At 20.4% G+C, this 21024-nt stretch overlaps 4 protein-coding genes across 4 annotated transcripts; 2 read left to right on the forward strand and 2 right to left on the reverse strand.

Moving 5' to 3' along the window:
* Positions 1-305: 305 nt before the first annotated feature.
* PGSY75_0619100 (hypothetical protein) lies at positions 306-1573 on the forward strand (the record flags this gene model as incomplete). Its single annotated transcript, XM_018784770.1, has 3 exons — positions 306-627; positions 758-980; positions 1117-1573. The coding sequence occupies 3 exons, from the start codon at positions 306-308 to the stop codon at positions 1571-1573; spliced, it is 1002 nt and encodes a 333-aa protein (XP_018642824.1).
* A 770-nt stretch (positions 1574-2343) lies between these two features.
* PGSY75_0619200 (hypothetical protein) lies at positions 2344-5716 on the forward strand (the record flags this gene model as incomplete). Its single annotated transcript, XM_018784771.1, has 2 exons — positions 2344-2773; positions 2994-5716. The coding sequence occupies 2 exons, from the start codon at positions 2344-2346 to the stop codon at positions 5714-5716; spliced, it is 3153 nt and encodes a 1050-aa protein (XP_018642825.1).
* A 518-nt stretch (positions 5717-6234) lies between these two features.
* PGSY75_0619300 (hypothetical protein) lies at positions 6235-17009 on the reverse strand (the record flags this gene model as incomplete). The annotated part of the gene is made up of 3 exons (XM_018784772.1): positions 6235-6540; positions 6706-6792; positions 6930-17009. The coding sequence occupies 3 exons, from the start codon at positions 17007-17009 to the stop codon at positions 6235-6237; spliced, it is 10473 nt and encodes a 3490-aa protein (XP_018642826.1).
* A 1024-nt stretch (positions 17010-18033) lies between these two features.
* Positions 18034-20723, reverse strand: PGSY75_0619400 (cell division cycle protein 48-like protein; the record flags this gene model as incomplete). Its single annotated transcript, XM_018784773.1, has 2 exons — positions 18034-20219; positions 20423-20723. The coding sequence occupies 2 exons, from the start codon at positions 20721-20723 to the stop codon at positions 18034-18036; spliced, it is 2487 nt and encodes an 828-aa protein (XP_018642827.1).
* Positions 20724-21024: the final 301 nt, after the last annotated feature.

Raw genomic sequence — 21024 nt, forward strand, 5'->3', positions numbered from 1 at the left:
ATATTATTATAATTTTTTTTTTTTTTTTTGTAGGACAAAAAGTTTGTATTAATTCGAAAAAGAGGAATTATGAAGACTTAAAAGAAAATACAAGTTAGGAAGGCAAAAAAAAAAAAAATAATGCATATTAAATATATATATATATATATATATGTATTTATATGTGTGTTATTTATATATAACTATACATAAATATATATGCATTTTTTCATTCATTTTATTTTTGTAGGTATAAAAAGTGTGTTAGCGTTTGTTCCAAGAGTGGTTCAATTAAATGAAAAGAAAAATAAGTAAACATTAATATAATGATAAAATTACTTATTTATTTTTCCTTGGTGGTTGTATTTTTTTTTCATATTAAAACGCTAGGTTTCAAAAAAAATTCAATAATAAAACAGCATAATGTATTTTCTTTTTTAACATGTTATAAAGACAATTCTATAGAAAACAGAATTAAAAAAAGAAGGAATAATAAACTTTGTAGTAAGATTTTAAATTATAATATATATATGCCAAATAATATGAAGGTATCTAACATAAATTTAAAAAATAACGTATTTCAAATTATTAATTTCCCTTTATCATCATATAATATCATATCGATTGATTATGGTTATAACTTTATGGGTAAGTTAACACAATAGAAAAAGAGGGAAACGATTATATATATATATATATATATATATATTATGTGTGCATTTATATTATTTTTTATTTTATTTTATTTTTCTCTTATACATATTTACTAATATTTTAGGCCTTTGTATTTTGTGTAAGAATAAATACATATATGAAAAGGTTTTTTCAAGACATAAGAATATATTATACAAGAAACAATTTGAGCTTCCTATAAAGGAGAATGTGCATTTATTTTATGTTGTTAATTTTCAAAATTATATATACAACTTTTTTTCTTTGTTTCATTATCTGTTTGAATTTATTTACAACACTAACCTTCTTGTAATCATTGGTTCAAATGGGTAAAGAGAAAAAATAAATGAAAAGATAAAATAATAATAATAATTATCATAAGAATATGACATATAATATACATATATATATATATATATTAATATTTCGTGTTGTATATTTGTTTGAAATATGTTTCATTTTTAGGTCTCATATGGATGAAATGGTAAGCGATATGGGAAAACATATGTGCTTTCTTATGAATGAGGAGAAATCGAAACCTATTAATAATCTTTCCTTTGATATATATGATGAAACAATAACATTTAAAAATGACAATATGTCTATAAAAAGTAAAAAGGATTATATAGAAAAATATAATTTCTCCTTGAATGAAAATAGTATAGAACTAAATGGACATTATGAAGAAGACAATACTTTAAATTTTTCTTTAAAAAATATGGTTACAAAAGTAAAAGACCATAACAATACATTGTTTTCAAAATTTTATAATAAAAATTATAAAAATAGAAAGGATAGTATATCAGCTTGTTATTTATTAAATTATTTTTTAAAATACTATGACAATAATAAGAATGAATTTTTTTTACCATCAAAAAATGTTCATTATATGTATCACATAAAAGGGAAAAAATATATATAAAATGTGAAAATTTTTAATTAAAATTCGTTTTTATATGTTTGTATATTTTATAAATTTTTTATTTTTATTTTTTTTGTTATATTTTATAATTCGATTATTTTAAATGTATAAAATCCAACAATGTTAAAAGATTATTAATATATATGTAATATTATATAATATATGATTTATTTTTATTTTTATTTTTTTTTGTTTTGTTATATTTACCTTGATATTTTTTTTGAGTTCATTTTTATCCATAAAAATGAATTCCTTTTATCTTATTTTATTATATTTTTATAAAAACATAATTAATTAAAATATGAATCTTTTTAAATATGAAATTATAAACAATATAATATATTTTTAATGTTCAATTTTTTTTTTTTTTTAAAATGTATAATTATAAATATATTTAAATTATATATAGGGTTTATATATATATATATATACATATTATAAATACATAATAAATATGTAATGTATATTTATATATAAATAATATGTATCTTTTTTTTTTTTTCCTTCATAATATATTATTGAACATAAAAAAAAAAAAAAAAACGTGTTCAACCTTTTATACAAATGAAGGAGAAAAGGAAAAAAAAAAAATAAGAGTTTATTTTATTAATATTTTCTAAAAAGGAAGAAGAAATATCAAGAAAAAATTAATAAAAAAAGAAGAACAACAAGTAATAAAATAAAATAAAACATAACAAAAAAAATAAAGAAAGAAGAAAAAAAAAAAAAAAAACAACAAGATAGAAGAAAAATAATAAAATAAAAAAAGTATGGTTGAAATTAACGAAATTGAATTCATTGAAGAAACAGAATATTTTAAATTTCAACATGGAGCATGTTTTTGCATGTTAGATAATGAGAAAAAAGAAAATAGAAGTGTCGATAATTTACAAGATAAAATTTTTAAAAATAATTTCATTATTAGTAATGTAAAACAGAAAGGTTTGTATTTTTTTAATAAAAGGGTACAAATTTTTTCTTTATTAGATTTTTTATATAAAATTGATAATGATAATAAAAATATACAAATTAAATCATTGCCTTTTGAAGAAAATGTTGTACTTATAGAGAATAATAAAAGTGATGATATAACATTTATATATACAGACCGTCAAAACATTTATATATTTGATTATGATAAGGATGAAATAAAATTACACGTCCGTGTGAATATCAAAATAAATAAGTTCAAACATATAGGTATGTAATTTATATGAATATGTCTTCCACAATTATGTAATATAAATGTTTACATAAAATATTGATTCCTTTTGATATATAATATAAAACATATGTATTTTTTAATATATCAATATTAATGTTTCTTATATTAAACTCATATATATATATATATATATATATATATATATATATATATATATTTATATGTATATATTTATATGTATATATTTTTTTTTAGGTAATTTTGTGTTTTTAATTTTGAGCGATGATAAGAAGATATACTTTTTAAAAGATAAGGAATTATACGAGTGCCTTGATGTGACCGAACCAATTAACAGTATCGATGAAAAGAATGGGTTGTTTTTATTCACACATGCAGATAAAGAAATAATTACTATAAAAGATGAAAATAAAAAGCACACATATGATTTAAGTTCTTTGAGCAAAGATATAGATATTCCATATGAGAATTGTAATATAATATGTGCAAAGATTTTAGAACACAACAAAAAGGAAACCAAATTATTTATAGTTGTATTATATAATAATGAAGGTGATATAACATGTGTTACATATGATATAAATATAGAAGGGTATGAAATAAAACGTGTGAATTATTCTATGAATGATTTTTTTTTTGAAGAATATAAAAAGGATGAAATATATATAAAAACAATGTATATAAGTGAATGGAAAATATTAGTTTGTCTTTCATCTGAGTCATGTGAAGTAGTTGTATATACACATAATGATAAATTAAGTGAAATGGATAAATCTAATGATATGAAAGTGTTATGTATAAAAGAAGGATATAAAATTAATACAAGAGAATCGGATACTTTTTTCATATCATTATTTATGTATTCAAAATATGTAGATAAAATATATAGAAAAAGTAAATTAGGAAATGTTCCATTTTTAAAAAATCCAGTTGTATTTTTTCTCTTACAACAAAATTTTAAAATTGTAGTGGAATATTTGGATCAATTTAAATTAGAAGATAATATAGATGGTAATATAAATTCTGTCAAAGAAGATACAATTGAAAATGATATGAAAGAAGTGACTCTTTTACCTACACTTATGAATGATATTATTGAAAATTATAATAAGGAACATCATAAGGATATTTTAAAAATATTCAAAACGAAAAAATGTCCAAATGAGCAAAAAGAAATAAAGGAAGTAAAAAGTGACCTTAAATCAGGACAAGATAGTTCTTTGAGCAATATAAAATTGGATGAAGCAAAAAATGTATCAACTACTACTACTACTATAAATAATAATAATGATAATACTAAGAAGGGATATAATTTTACTTTTAGCATGTTTGGTATTGGTAGTGGAAACAAGTCAGGAACATCCAAAAATGTAGTAAATGAAAAAACTACCACAAAAGTGGACGAATTACAGCCAATTAAAAAAATTGAAGAATCAGTTGCTGGATTTCAAATTCTTGAAAAAGATCAATCAAAAAGGATGGGAGAGATAGAAACAAAAAAGACAGACATAATGGAAAAGTATGCCCAAATTGATAAAGTGAATCAAATCGAAGAAATGGATAATATAAAAAAATATATGCATGGAATGAAATCCAAGATGAAAAATGAAAATGATGAAGAGGAAGATAAAATATCAGATATATTGTATGAAGATAAATATATGATTATAAACAAACTATCAGGAAAATATAATAAACTTATAAGGAATAGTATGTTTTTGAGTGAAGATATATTAAAATATAAAAATATTAATACAATTAAAAAGAATAAAATAGCCAAGTTTAATAAACGAAAAGAATATTATTATAGTGCAGATAAAAAAAAAATAATATTTGTAAATGAAGATGATGAAGAAGATAAGAAATCTAAAAAAAACCAAAAGTCTGATTTTCATAGTTATTTTAACCCTATAGATTTGGATATGTATTATCATGAAAAGTTATCAGATGAACATTGTGAAAAGATAATAAAAAAAATTGAAAGAAAACATAAATTTTTATTTAATGATATAAAAAGTATGTTTGTCAATGTAGAAAATGTAAATGCAAGTGATTCAAAAAATAAAAGTGATAATGAAAATTATAACAACAATAATAGTAATAATTTTGGTAATAACCAAGTAAATAAAAATAATAAAAACAATGCCTTAGATTATTCATTTGAATTAGATATATCCAAAGATGAGATGAACAAATTTTATCAAGAATTAGATAAGTATTTTTTAAAAAAAAAATTATTAAAAGTTAAAAATGACTTTTTTGATAAATTAAAAAATTATGATGAATATAATAAAAATATTTTCCAAACATTATTTTATAATATCTATATGCATAATGGATTAAATACATGTGAATTGTTTATATATTTTATGTTAAGAAATATGCAAATACCTAGTTTTCCTTCTTCATTATATATATTACAAAACTATTTTGTTAAATTAATTATTTTAAATATGAAGTTAAGGAATATAGACAATAACAGCTTAAATGATTTATGGAATAATAATAATGATGCAATAAAAAGTATGTTACATAATAAAAGTCTTTTAAACAAATCTGATCAAAATAATAAGAATAAAAATAAAAATAAAAGTAGTTCTATATATTATGAAGGACTAACTAATTTTGATAGTGAATATTCAGCCGATGGTTTTTATGAAGAAGATATATATAAAAAAGTAAAAAATGAAAAAGATGAAGATAAAAAAATTGAATACTTATCAAAAATTATTCCTTTGTTTAAAGATGAATTAAATAAAGAAGAAGAAGTAGCTATATTCAATTTAGTAAATTCTGGTGTAAACTTTTTAAATAGTCAAATATGTTCATTCTTTTCTCAAAAATTATTACCTATCATTTATTATAATAATTTGAATTCATTAGATAAAGATATGGGAGTAATGAAAATATTTTTTTCAAATTTTGTGTTAAGTGATGATGATTTAGAAAACATAACATAATTTTTGGAATAATACAAATGTTTTTTTTTTTTTTCTTTTTAAATATTTTTTAAAAATCATATTAAAATTTAAAAATATGTATAATTTTTGTTTTTAATTCATTATTATTTTGTTATTAAAATATTTCATTTTATTTTCTTTTTTATGGTTTATTTTATTTTATTTTTTTTTTTTTATTGTCTCATAATTATCTTTTTTTTAAAAGCTTACACCTGTTACAAACATTTTTTATAAACAAAATTTTTAAAAAAAATAAATATGTTTTATATTAAATAAATTTTGTTTTTTTAATATTTTAAAAACAAAAAAATAATAAATATATTTTTTTTTCCATATATAAATAAAAGAAATATATGGATTACATGATATATATTAAGAATGAATAGGCACAGGGAAGAAAAAATGAAATAAATAATAAACAAAATATGTCATAACACATAAAAAATATACATATATATATATAAATTATATATGTTTGTATGTTATATATGTCTATATATATTTATGTAGAAAAATATTCATTTTTCTATTTTTTCTATTTTTTCTATTTTTTCTATTTTTTCTATTTTTTTTCTTTTTTTTTTTGTTTTTTTTTTTTGAACAAAAAAATATTTACATAGTTCATGCAGCATTTCCATCGAATTATTAATGTCTTTCTTCTTATCCAAAAATATTTTCTTATACTTTTTATATAATTCAAAATAATGTTTGTATTTCCTCAAGTTCTCTTTGTTCCTATAACTGTTTAAGGATTCCAAAGAGAAATAAACCAGCTGAGGGTTATCTGAACATAGGTTTAGTATCTTGTCAATTCTTTTAATATTCTAAAATAAGAGTAGAAAAAAAATATAATATATATAAATATATCATTATTATTATTTCTATTTTTGAATAAGTGATAGAAAATAAAAACATTCATATATATGTACATAGATTTTAAAATAATAGATAATTGACACATAAATATATATATAAATATATATTTTTACCGGTAATATATTTTTATTCATAAACATATTTGTTTGAAGAGCCAAGACTACACACAACAATTCTGGGACATACATCTTAAATAGCTTCTGTAAAAAATATTCGAACATTTTAAAATTATAGACATATGTTCAAAAAATGGTTATACACACATGTATATAAATATATATATATATATATATGTATTTATTTATTTATGTATGTATGTATTCCGTTTTGAATTTACTTGAGCTATCCATATCAATTGGGAAGCAGAATTTTTACTCAACCACGTAGAAATTTTTATTATTATATGATAATTATTTTTCTTCTTATTCTTTTTAACTTTTAATATATTTTTTCTTTTTTTTTTCTTTTTTTTTTTAGACAGCAAATTTATATATTTTTTGTATTTATCTTTATATGAATCACTCAAAATATGTTTATCACATTCATCAGAAGAATATTGATACATAAGAATACTGTCAGAATTATAATCTCTTTGTTTATTTTTATGTAAGCATTTATTATAAATTTTTTTTAATTTATTATCCTTTATATGTAATAATATATTATTATAATTATATTCTTTATTTTTTTGTGATGATAAACAATTATTTTTATTCATAAATTTTCTTTTTTTATATTTCCTATTGTATATATTTGTAAATTGAAATGTATCATGTTGCTTATAATTCACAGGTGTATTATTCATACTGCTATTATAATGATCGAGTTGGTTATTTAAATTTTTGTTGAAATGATTTTTTTTTGTACATTTTTCTTTTTCTTTTTCTTTATTTTTAATTATCCTTTTTGTTTTAACAGATTGATCAAATTTGTGACCATTTAATATTCGGCAATGTTTTGACAAAATTTTATGATTAAAGAAGCAAGACATATAAGTCATATTTTTGTATTTATCCTTTGATATTTGTTGTTTATTTTTAATATTGAACTTTTGGAGTTTCTTTATTTTTTTTGGAAAATTAAATAAATCGGAGCAAATAATAATACAAATGGATAAGGTATATTGAATTTGTATACTAAGAATAAGAGCATGTAAATAAAACATGTCGTCATTATTTTTGGTATGAGTTCTATAAGATTTATCTGTTTTATTTATGGATACTTTAGGTGATTGTTGTAATTTAAATGGAGAAAAAAAATTCGGATCATTATCATGTGATTTATTATTAAGAGGTTGATTGGAATAATAATTATTATTAATTATATTATTAGGGGAATTAAGAGAATGAGAAAATAAATTATCCATTAGAAAAAATTGTGTATTGTTCATATGGTAGTTATAATTAAATTGTGGTGTGACCATATTGGAATGATTATATATCTTTTTATTTATATTATTATTTTTGTTATTATTTTTCCTTTTATTTTTATCATTTTTTTTAATTTTAATATTTAAATATTTTGAAACTTCCAATATTTGTTGTGATGTATAATAATGCAAGATAGCTGCATGATAATAATATGATTTATACAACTTTATAGATAATTTATAAAGTAATAATAAAAGTTTCTGTAAAGAATTCATTTTGAAACTAACTTCTTTTATAAGAATTCTTTCTTTTTTTTTTCTCATAAGAACATGTACATTTCTATTATTAAATAATATAAGTTTTACGATATTTTTCTTTTTTAATAAATAAATTACGATTTTATTATATTTTTTCATCAAGAAGTTAATCCACCTATGGTATAAATAACATTTGTTCATAATATGACAGTTTGTATTTTTTTTTCTCCTTCTTTTAAAATAATATCTACTGTTAAATTTTTCCATATTTGCATAGCACTTCAACATATTATTATTATTATGGTTGATATTTTTTTCATATTTGTTGGGTGAGTTTACATTTTGGATAGACTGTATTTCTTGATTGATCCTATTCACATTATAATCATTTATGTTTTGGTCCTTTTTCATATTACATTCCTGTGATATATCTTTATCTTCTATCACATTACAACTATTATTAATGTTCTCCTTATTATATATATAAAATTCATTTTCATTATTTTGATATTTGCCTTTTATTATTTCTTTATTTTGTTTTATACCATTTTGATATATTTTCCTCTTTTTCTTTATATTAAAACGAAACACATTTTTTACAATCCTTTCGGCATATTTATATTTATTCATAAATATTAATATATGAATAACATATGATATACATCTGAACTTTAATATACGAAAAAAACGTTTGTTGTGATAATTTTCAAATAATTTTATCCATTTGAACAATTCAATCAAAATGCTTTTTAAGTCTAATTTATAGTAAAGTATAGAGAAATAAAAATTTGCAATTTCCCATGCCATAAATAAAAAATTGTCATCCACTTGGCTAGGCATATCACCATTTTCATTATAAATATGATTATTATGTAATGACATAAATAAGTCGTTATATTTATTATTATCATTATTATTATTATTATTGATGTTATTTTTCATTTTATTATTATTTTTATTTTTATAATATTGATCTTGTTCATTTCCATCAAGAGTTATTTTTTTTTCATTGACATAATGTTCTATCATTTGTATAACAAATATATAATTTTTTTTTATAAATAAATAAATAGTATTATAGGAACAATGCAAATAAAATTTACAATTAATTGTTATTTGAATATATTGTAAATATACTTGACTTTTATTTAACCATATAGATGAAATATTATATTTCATAATTTTATTAAAAATATGATTTTCTTTAAATTTTTGTTTCATTAATTTCATATAAATAACTAAATTTAAATATTTCTTTTCATATTCTTCATGCCATTGTATATCATATATTTTCAATTTATTTTTCAATAATTTTATCCAATAACTCGAATCCTTTTCTTCATTTATATCATCATAATTATCATTGTTTAAACGTACACTATTCATCGTTTCTATTTTATTTTCATATGATCTATTTAAATAAGGTGATTCATTAATATTATAATTTTCTTTTAACAACAAATTATTTATAATATTAGATTCATGTTGTAAGTGTAAAAATGATGGAATATCTTCAATTGCAAGAAATACTTTGCATATACATTCTATCGAAGATAAATAATATAATGTAAGAGTATCATATAGAAGATCTTTTTTTTCTAACTTGAGAAATATTTTATTTTTCAAATTATTTTCATGTTTAAGAGAAAAATATTTTGGAAAATAACAGTATGATAATAAAGAATTAATATCTGATGAGTTCTTTTTATGATCCCATTGATTTATATATGAATATATATCATTAAAATATGTGTTAGGTGTAAAATCAATTTTTTCATTCATATAATTTTCTCTTCTTATATTCTTTTCATTATATCCTTCATTAATTCCAAAAACACTCCAATAATATTTTAAGACAAAACAATTCCTCTTTTGTACATTAGAAAAACGTTTAATATTTTGACTGATTAGCTCTATTTTTTCATAATTAATATTGATATCTTCATTTCTTGAATTATTACTATTACTATTACTATTATTATTATTATTATTTTTAGAATTATTCAAATTATATAACATATTGTTTATTTCGTAAAAATTTTCTGAAAATATACGTTCAACCCATATCCATATATTGTAATAATTTTCATAGATATTATTTGGTGACTGTATCAATTCTTTGCTTTCTTTTATCTCATAAGATGATATATTTGTGTCTCTACATATTAAATTATTCATATTATATATGTTACTTATATTATTATCATGGTTGCAAATATTATTTTTATTTATACTTATATTATTATCATTGTTGCAAATATTATTTTTATTTATACTTATATTATCTTTATGGTTAAAAATATTATTTTTATTTATACTCATATTATCCATTTTACCATTTTCTTTCACATCACACATGTTCCTTTTCAGATGTCTCTTTAAAGATAAAGATAGAAATTTCTTCTGAGTAAAATTAAGAAATACTCGGAAGAATTTTCTAATGATCAAAATATTTTCAACGGAATATTGTCTATTATCATAAATTAAATTAAAAATTTCTATTATTATAAGACACAATAATTTTTCAAAATTGGTTTTTGTTTGATATTTTATAATTGTATCCATCTTGCTATTTTTTGATAACACTAAATTTGTAATATTATTTTGGCTAATCATTAATGGAGTTGTATCATTCAAATGTATATTTTCTTTTTGTTCATTATCATATATTTTATCGTTATTTTGTTGGTCATAATAATTTTTGCTATTCATCCATTTTGTTTTCTCCTCAATTTGATTATTCTCTTTGATAATATATTTATTTGAATAATCTTTACTATTCATTTTTTTAATACATTTTGTTGTCCTTAATATGCTGAGTCTTTTTTTTAATTTTTTTTCATAGGTCCTTGTTCTTTTTAATTTTGAATCTATATAAGATAGCTTTTTTGATATTGGCAAAAATTCTGAGTATCTATGTTTCATAATGGAATAATTATAATTTTTTTTTTTCAAATGGTTCCCGAATGTACTATATGAGAAATGTCTATATGTTTTATATCTTTTATTAGGAACATTTTTATATATATTAATATTTTTGTTGGAATAAGGAGAAAAAGAATTATTATGTGTAAATATATGCATGTCATCATAAAAAATATTGTCATTATTATTGTTAATATTATTATTATGACTTTTTCTTTTATTATTTATTGTTGATTTTTTTTCTGTACCTATATTTTTATCTATATTCAATATATTCCTTATATGTTTCCTTTTTTTTTTTTGTGGTGTAGTCAAGTTTTCTTCTATTCCTTGTGATTCAACATCATGAGGAACATTTTTATTTAGTACATTTATATATGATATGATATTATTTGTTTGTATATATTCATTTAGATTGTGACTAACAGTTATATAATATGCTAGAGCAAGAAAAATAACATCTAGTATAGTTTTTTCTTCTATAAAATGATCGTTCTTTAAATAATTCTTGTGATATTTTATTACATCAATGGTTGGTTTTTTATAATTATATGAGACAATAAATTTATAAAAAAAATCATGTTCAAACATAAGGATAGTATTTCGATTTTTATTTGAACTAATAAGTGAAGAGTTTAATAATATACCAATACAATATTTTTCAAACATTATACAACAATCTGTAAACATATGATATTTATTCAAACTGAAAATATAACAAACTACTTGGCATACAATTATTAAGATACTAATATCTAATAATGGCCATTCAATAGGACAATAATTAAATATTTGTTGCATAAAATTGGATAGTTTTATACGTTCTTCTATTTTATTACCACTTGATAAAATTATATTATTATCATTTTGATGATTATTTGTATTTTCTATATTATTCATATTATTTATATTATCACATGTACTCACATTTATATTATCACATGTTGTATTATATTTATATCCATTATTTCCTTTTATATTTTTATTTCTTTCTTCTATAAAATTTTTGTATATTTTTTCTTCTTTCTGAAATATTAATATCATTAATTCTTCTGCCAAATAAAAATTATCCTTATTTATTAATTGTAATATAATATTTATCCATTCATGTTCATAAAAAAAGAGGTTTTTATTTTCTTCTAAATATTTTTCAACATCTATCTTTATATCATTTCCAATATTAAAATTATTATTATTTTTTTTTTCATTATCATCATCCATCTTGGATTTTTCATTATTTACAATCTTGATTTTTTTTCCTTCTTTTTTTTCCATGTTATTTTCCATTTCAATGATATATCCATTTTTCTCTTTTAATTCATTAATATTCTCACTTGACATATTATCAAGTAATATTTCTTCGTTACTCATTGAATAATATTCTTTTATCATATCTGTATTTGTCCCTATCTTCATATGATTATTTTCTTTTTCTTCACTTTCATCACAATTGCTATTATTTAAATGTTTATTCATTTTATCATTTGGTTGGATAATACATCCTTTTTGTTCTAATTTATGATGAATAAATGTAATTTTTTTTTTTTTTCGTTTGTGTTTTCTTGTTTTTTTATCAAAATTATTATCTTGTATATTCTTATAATTAGAAATTTTCCTCCTTTTGGTTTGAATAGTTTGTTCCTTGTTTAATTCTATTATATTATTTAACTTTTGATCATTTGTTTTGTTTTTATGTAAAGGGAATAATATTACATGTAAATTTTTTTTTCTCTTTTTTTTTCTCTTTTTTTTTTCTTGCTCATAATTTTTTTGATTTTTTCTCCTAAACCTATTTATGCTGAGATTATAACTTTGAAAAAATTGTGAATAATAATTATACAGTTTATAATTATTTGATAACTTTTTTTTCTCCAATATTTTATTTATCATATTATTATTATTATTTATTATTTTATTTTTTTTTTTTAAAATAAGAGATAACTTTTTCTCATTCTTATTTTCATATGATTCGTATGCAATGTAATTATTTTTTGTTTTTTTCTTGTTTTCATTTGTTAAACGAATATTATTTTGTTCAACAAGTGAATAATCTTCACTTTTGTTACTTTTTCTACTTTTTTTTATATACGATTGGTAATATATATCAAGAGGATGTGGATGTGACCGTGTGTATGAATGTCGATATGAATGTGTATCTTTTTGATTATGTTTATGTATATGTAAATGTCGATATGAATGTGGATGATTCTTTTCATTTTCTTTTATCATTATATCTTTATTTTTCTTATTTCTGTTCCTTTTAATTTTGTAATTGTTCGAATTTAAAATTTTACATATATTTTTATTTAACTCTGTAAAATGTATACAGGCATATTTTTTTTCTGCATCCTTTGTTCTGTTTGTTATTTGTTCTTTCTTTTGTTCTTCTATATTTTGCAGCATTTTATGTTCAGAATTTTTTTTTCCCCTAATTTTATCATCTTCTTTTTGTTTATTGTATATTTCTATTTTATCCGTTATGTTTTGTTCATAATAATTTTCATTTTTGTCCTCTATTATTTTATGATAAGTTAATGTTTCTTCTACTTCTACCTTTTTCACTTCCTTTTTATCTTCAATAATTTGATGTTTCATATCATTCTGTGTATTTTCATTTGATTCATGGATTATGTCTTTATTGTTATTCTTGTTAAGGTCACGTAAAAAGATAACGTCTCCTTTATTATTTAATGGATCATCTTCCAACGAAATGATTTTATTTATTTCATTATTTATATGACAAAAGGAATGTTTTCCTTGTAATATATCATGTGTTCTTTTTTGCAAAACCATTTTTGTGTTATCATCTATTTTATTTTTACCTTTATGTTCAATTCTTTGATTTGTTTTGATATTATTTAATTTTTCGTTCATAATTTTTTTAATACTTTCTTCATTTTTTTCTTCTTCCCCATACATGTTTATACAATTATTAGATATATAAATTTTATTAATTGTTTTACTTTTTGTAAAATCTTCTGATATATCTTGTATATTTTTATTTCCCAAAATAAGTATCCTATCATTATATGATATATTATCATTATGTGATATTTTATCATTATGTGATATTTTATCATTATGAGATATTTTATCATTATGTGATATTTTATCATTATGTGATATATTATCATTATGAGATATTTTATCATTATGAGATATTTTATCATTATGATTACCTTTCTGATTAATATTTAAATTATTCGTTTTATACTCTTTATCATTGTGACCAGACTGATAATTATCTTTCGAAATATTTGTTATATCACAATTTATACTTTCCTGTGTTTCATTAGGATATATATATTTTGTTTTTTCATAGGTTGAAATTTCTTCATAATTGCAAATATTTTTATTCATTTTATGTATCATTTCTGGTTCCTTTTCGTTAATATAATTATAACAACTTGAAGGATACATTTTATTATCATCGTAGGATAAGCGTTTAGGATGTAACTCATTAATAATTTTATTCTTTTCTTCATTTATATATTCATTTTTAAACTTTTTTTGATTTTCTTCAATATATTCACATGATAAATCAGTGGATTGTATATCTTTTAATTTTTCACTTACCATAGTTTCATTGGTATCAATTATTTTGTCATTATATGTAATATTTTTATAACTTACATCATTCATTTTGTTATCCTTATTTTCAACCATATTTGTTTGAGCAATATTTTTATTATCACATTCTATATCTTCTTTTAAGATGTATTCTTCCTTATTTATATTTTCAAGATATTCTGAGGGTATGTTATCATTGGTTAATTCATTCGTGCTGTAATTTAATTCCCCCTGATTATTTGGTAGGTCATTCAATATTTGATTTTTTCTTTCAACTAATATTTCATTTATTGGTTCACTTATTTTCATGTCAATCGATTCATTTGTTTTATCATCCATATTTTCATTATCATTTTTTTTATTTGTCTCGTTCAAATTTCTATTAATCTTGGTTATGAAATTTTTTTTTATTTTAGTATATATCGAAGTACTTAATCTTTTTGGTATATTAAAGAGAGCATTGATTTTGTTACTTTTTTCTGCACACGATTGATTATTATTATTGTCATTTTTTTTATTATTGTTAATTTTGTTTTCCATGTTTCCATTTTTTTGATTGTTATCCTTTTTTATTATCATAATTTTTGCAGTCCCCACATTTTTATTAATTAAAACGTTTGAAGGTATTATATCCGTTTCTTGTTCATTTTGTATGTTATTTATAGGAATATTTTTTATAATGCTTACTTTATCATGATTATTAAATTTATTATTTCCTTTATATATTATATTTCCCTTGTTTAAATATATTTTATCATTTTTATCTTTGACATTACTTATGTTTTTTTTTAAATTAGAAATGTTATGATTTAAAACAGCTGTGGAGTGTCTCCTTAATAATGGCTGTTTATTTATTTCGATAAAATTTTTTTTATGAGTTAATTGTTTAGATATAATATTGTTATCATGTTCGTTCTTATTTATAATAGTAGTAGTTCTTTTATTTATTGGAACATTTATTTTTTTTAAATTTATATTATTTGTTTTTTTTTGTTTTATATATATATCATTTATGTCTCCTTTTATTATTTTTTTTTGGGCAGGAGGATTCATTATAGTATTGATTAGTGTTGTTTTTAAATTATTATGAAATGTGTCGTTAGACAAAGGCTTGATTATTTTTGTTTCTTTTAATATTTTTATTTTTTTATAATTTGGAATAAGTGTAGGAGATATTGTATTTTCTATAATATTGGAATTTTTGTGTATATCTTTTTTGTTTATACCTACAGGTGATATAGGTGTTATTATTTTATTATATTTTTCTTTTGTCAAATTTTTTATGTCTTTATTATTTATATCTTTGACTACCATAATGGAATTATTATTATTATTATTATTGTTAATAATACTACTCATATTATTTATAGTATTAATATTATTTATTTTGTTACTACTCTCTATTTTATTTTTGATGAGAGAATTTTGTTGGATATATAACCTATTTGGAATGTACATTTTCTCATTTATTTTTATTCCGCTTAAGATATTTTCATTATTATTTATTGACGATATGTTTTTATTCAGAGGTATATTTTTGCCCGTGTTCGTAAAAGTAACACTTCTTCTTATATATGGTTTAGATATATTACGTGCATAATCTTTATTATTAATATTAATTGATGTTCTTTTAATATGTGAAATAAATTCTGTGTCTTTCTTAATTGGACTATTATTCATATAAATATTTTTTTCATTATTTGTATTTGATAATGCGTCTAAAATGGTATTATTACTTATATCATTAGTAATATTATTAATATTATTAATATTAGTTAATTTTTCTAATTTATTTTCCTGATTCTCATTTTTTGGTGAGTAATTTTTTTCTATATATTTATTTTTATCATTAAATATATTTATATCTTTTATTATTTCCCCCCTTTCGACATTTTCTTTTCTTTCAATATTTGATTTGTATTTAAATGTATTAATTGATTTATTTGTTTCCTTTTTTCTAAGAATATTAGTTTTTAACAAAGGTATTTTATTTTTTAAAAGTTTTAAATTTTCATTAACATTAATTTGTTCACTCATTTTTATTTTTTCATTCACATATTTTCCATTTCTTATAATATCCTTTTTATTTTTTAAATTATTCAAAGATTTTGTTGTCATACAATTGTCTACATTTTTTGTTTTTTCAAAAGTATTTTTATATTTACCTATCGGCAAATAATTTTTATTCATCTTGTTTTCATTATTCAAATTGTATGTGTTTATTCTACTCTTAACAAAGTCTACATTGTTGTAAGCCTTTTCATTACTTGTTGAAATATTATTTGGGGATTTCATTTTTCTTTTTTTTTTTTTTCCTTATAACCTTATAAAAAAAAAAGAAAAAAAAAAGGGGATTGAAAAATATAACATTTAATATATAATTTATTAGCTTTTTTTTTTAAAACATTTTACAGTTATATATAAATAAGACATATATTTTTTTCTTAATTATTATATAAATTTATGTATATTTGTATTATATAAAGAACTATATTTTATAAAACATATATTAGTATAATAAAAAAAAGGTAAAAATTAAGTTTTTTCTACATTCCAAGTTGATATAAGACATACTTTTTTTTTATTCTATATTAAAAAAATTGTACTTATATATATATATATATATATATATATATGGAAAGGACGATTTATTTTTAATAAATTATTATAATATATAAAACTACAAATTTAAAAAAACAAAAAATAATAAATAAAATATATAAATAAAATAAAAAAAATTAAAAATATATCTTTTTCTCTTTTGATAAAATATATTGTATGAAAAAATTAAATAACTTAATTTTTATACTCTAATTTATTGCATACATTTAAAACATTTTAAATTGATGTCTTTCTTTCTACACAATTTAAGATATCATACTTAAGTAAATAAATATATCCTTTAAAAAAAGGGACAAGAAAAAATAAAAGATTTTCAATACATAAGTATTCATATAATTATGCTTATTAAAAAGTTACAGATTATACACGATCAATTTAAATATATATTTAAATGTTAGTGAGTTTAATTTTGTATAAAGAAAATATATTTCTATGTAGATAAAAATATATGTATAAATATATATTTATATATATGGTATATATACTTTTTTATTTTCTTAATTAAGAAAAAATAGAAATAAATATAAAAAAAATGGAAAATATAAAAAAAAAAAAAAAAAAGAAAAGAAAAGAAAAAGGAAAAAACTAGAACGAAGGAAAAGATGAATATGATTAACCATAAATTATTATGATATATTATATATATATATATATATATATATTTTATTTATATATCACATTGTCGTGAAAAATAAATCTATGAATACAAATCTTCATCTACAACATATGCAGGTGTATCGTCATTATTATCCTCATCAGGCCAATCAATAATAAAATCATCACCAGTTCCACCTGTTTTGGTTTTATATAAAGGATCAAATTTTATTCTAAAATTATCATATTTAATTAAATCAGCTTGGGAAACACTTCTTCTAGCACCAGCCAATCCTTCCTTAAAATGATGTCTTGTAATTTCATATTTTATATTATCATCATCATTCTTTTGTTGGTCATTGGTTGGTTCTTGTGTTTTGTTATTAACATCATTTTCATTTGTTTCATTTTGTTCATTTTCTTTTTTGTTACTTAATTCTAATTTAGATTTCTTATTCATTTCTTCTGCATCTATTGCATCTCTAATAGCTGCTCGTGCTGCTCTTTGACATAATTCTGCTAAATCAGCACCACTAAAACCAGCTGTTTTTTGAGCTAAGAAGTCAATTGGTACATTTTCAGCAACTGGACATTTTCTTAAAATAGCTGTTAAAATAGAAATTCTTGCAGCTAAATCTGGTAATGGGATATATATTAATTGATCTAATCTTCCAGGTCTTAATAAAGCTTCATCCAATAATTCAGGTCTATTAGTTGCACCGATAAAGAATAAATTCTTTTTAGGACCCACACCATCAATTTCTGTTAATAATTGATTCATAACACGATCTCCTGCACCACTTCCATCACCTAAACTCGATCCTCTTTGAGTTCCAATAGAATCTAATTCATCAAAAAATAAAACACATGGAGCTGCTGCTCTTGCTTTATCAAAAACTTCTCTTACATTAGCTTCAGATTCACCAAACCACATTGTTAATAATTCTGGACCTTTAATAGATACAAAATTAGCTGAACATTCTGATGCCACAGCTTTGGCTAGTAAAGTTTTACCACAACCTGGAGGTCCATAAAATAACACTCCTCTTGATGGAGACATTCCAAACTTTTCAAATTTATCTGGATGATCAATAGGATATAATATCATTTCTCTTAATGTACTCTTAACTTCATCTAAACCACCAATATCATCCCATTTCACATTTGGTACCTCTACAACAGTTTCTCTTAATGACGATGGATTACATGTACCTAATGCCATATTAAAATGATCCTGTGTTACACACATACTTTCTAAAACTTCTTTGTCGATGATTTCATCTTCTAAATCAATAACATCCATTTTTTCTCTAATACAAGTTAAAGCTGCTTCTGTACATAATTGAGCTAAATCAGCACCAACAAAACCATGTGTGTTACTAGCTAATTCTTCTAATTTCACATCAGGTGATAACTTCATATTTTTTGTATGAATTCTAAGAATTTCAAATCTACCATTATCATCAGGTACACCAATATCAATTTCTCTATCAAATCTTCCAAATCTTCTCAAAGCTGGATCAATTGAATTTTGTCTATTAGTTGCTGCAATAACAACAACTTGTCCTCTGCTTTTTATACCATCCATTAATGTAAGTAATTGTGAAACAACTCTTCTTTCTACTTCTCCATTAGTCTTTTCTCTTTTTGGAGCAATAGAATCAATTTCATCAATAAAAATGATAGCAGGTGAATTTTTTTCTGCTTCTTCAAATGCTCTTCTCAAATTTGCTTCAGCTTCTCCTGCCATCTTACTCATAACTTCTGGTCCATTAATTAAAAAGAAAAATGCACCTGTTTCATTAGCAACAGCTTTAGCTATACATGTTTTACCACTACCTGGAGGTCCATATAATAAAACACCTCTTGGTGGTTTCACTCCTAATGTTTTGAATAAACCAGGATGTCTTAATGGTAATTCAATCATTTCTCTTATTTGAGCTAGTTGTTTCTTACATCCTCCAATATCATCATAACCAATTTCATCTAATTTTTCTTCATCATCTCTTTTTATTGGATCCCCTTCATAATAAATAACAGTGTCAGGTGAAACAATACAAAAATCATCAGGGTCTACTTCAACAACTTTAAATTCAACAGACATAAAACCACCTCTTACTAAAAATAAATCTCCTTTTTTAACTGGCCTATAAGATTCATTAAAGTATGGTTTTAAAAATATTTCAAATAAAGTATCTTTTGCTAATCCTTCTATAGTATCATCGATGGGTAACACCTGAATTTTTTTTCCGTAAGGAATTTCTGGGCACGACTTTACATAAACAACATCTGAAAAGTTAAAATAAAGAAATATTTATAAGACATATACATATATACATACATAAATAAATATATACATAGATACATACATAAATACATATATACATACATACATACATATATATATATATATATATATATATATATATATATATATGTATAATATCACTTTATATATAAATTTACAAAATGTTCATCATTTATATTATTACCTCCTAAACAAACTCTCAAGTTTTTTCTTGCAACCTTATTTATTCTTATTTTTCCTTCATCTAAATCATTATCATTCAATATAATACAAATGGTAGAGTGTCGTTTCTTTCCTTTAATTAATATAGTATCACCTCTAAAAAAATTTAACTCTTCCATTCTTTTAGTATTCAACGCAACAACAGAATTATCATCATTTGTTGCTTCTTCAACTATAAGCCTGCTTAAGTTTTTTTTCTTTGGAACTTTATTTTCGCCATTATTCTCATCAACCAAAGCCTTTTTATCTGTATTATCTTCCATTGTGTTTCATAAAAAATAAATCAAACATATATATAAGTATATATATTTATTTACTTAGTATTCTGTTAATATATTATATATATATATAAGTTATATAACACAAGAAAAATTTACATAAAATATAATAACTAACGTACTTATAATTAGTACACAAATGCTAACGTATAAAAAATATATACAAAGTGTTATAAATATAATATATATAATGTAAATAAATGGAAAAAGAAAAATGATTTCTTGTTTTTCCTTTATTTCTTTAATATTTTGTTTTATTTTATTTTTCCCATTTATTGTGTAAATG

This window comes from Plasmodium gaboni, chromosome 6 (assembly GCF_001602025.1).
Source record: "Plasmodium gaboni strain SY75 chromosome 6, whole genome shotgun sequence".
NCBI lineage: Eukaryota > Apicomplexa > Aconoidasida > Haemosporida > Plasmodiidae > Plasmodium > Plasmodium gaboni.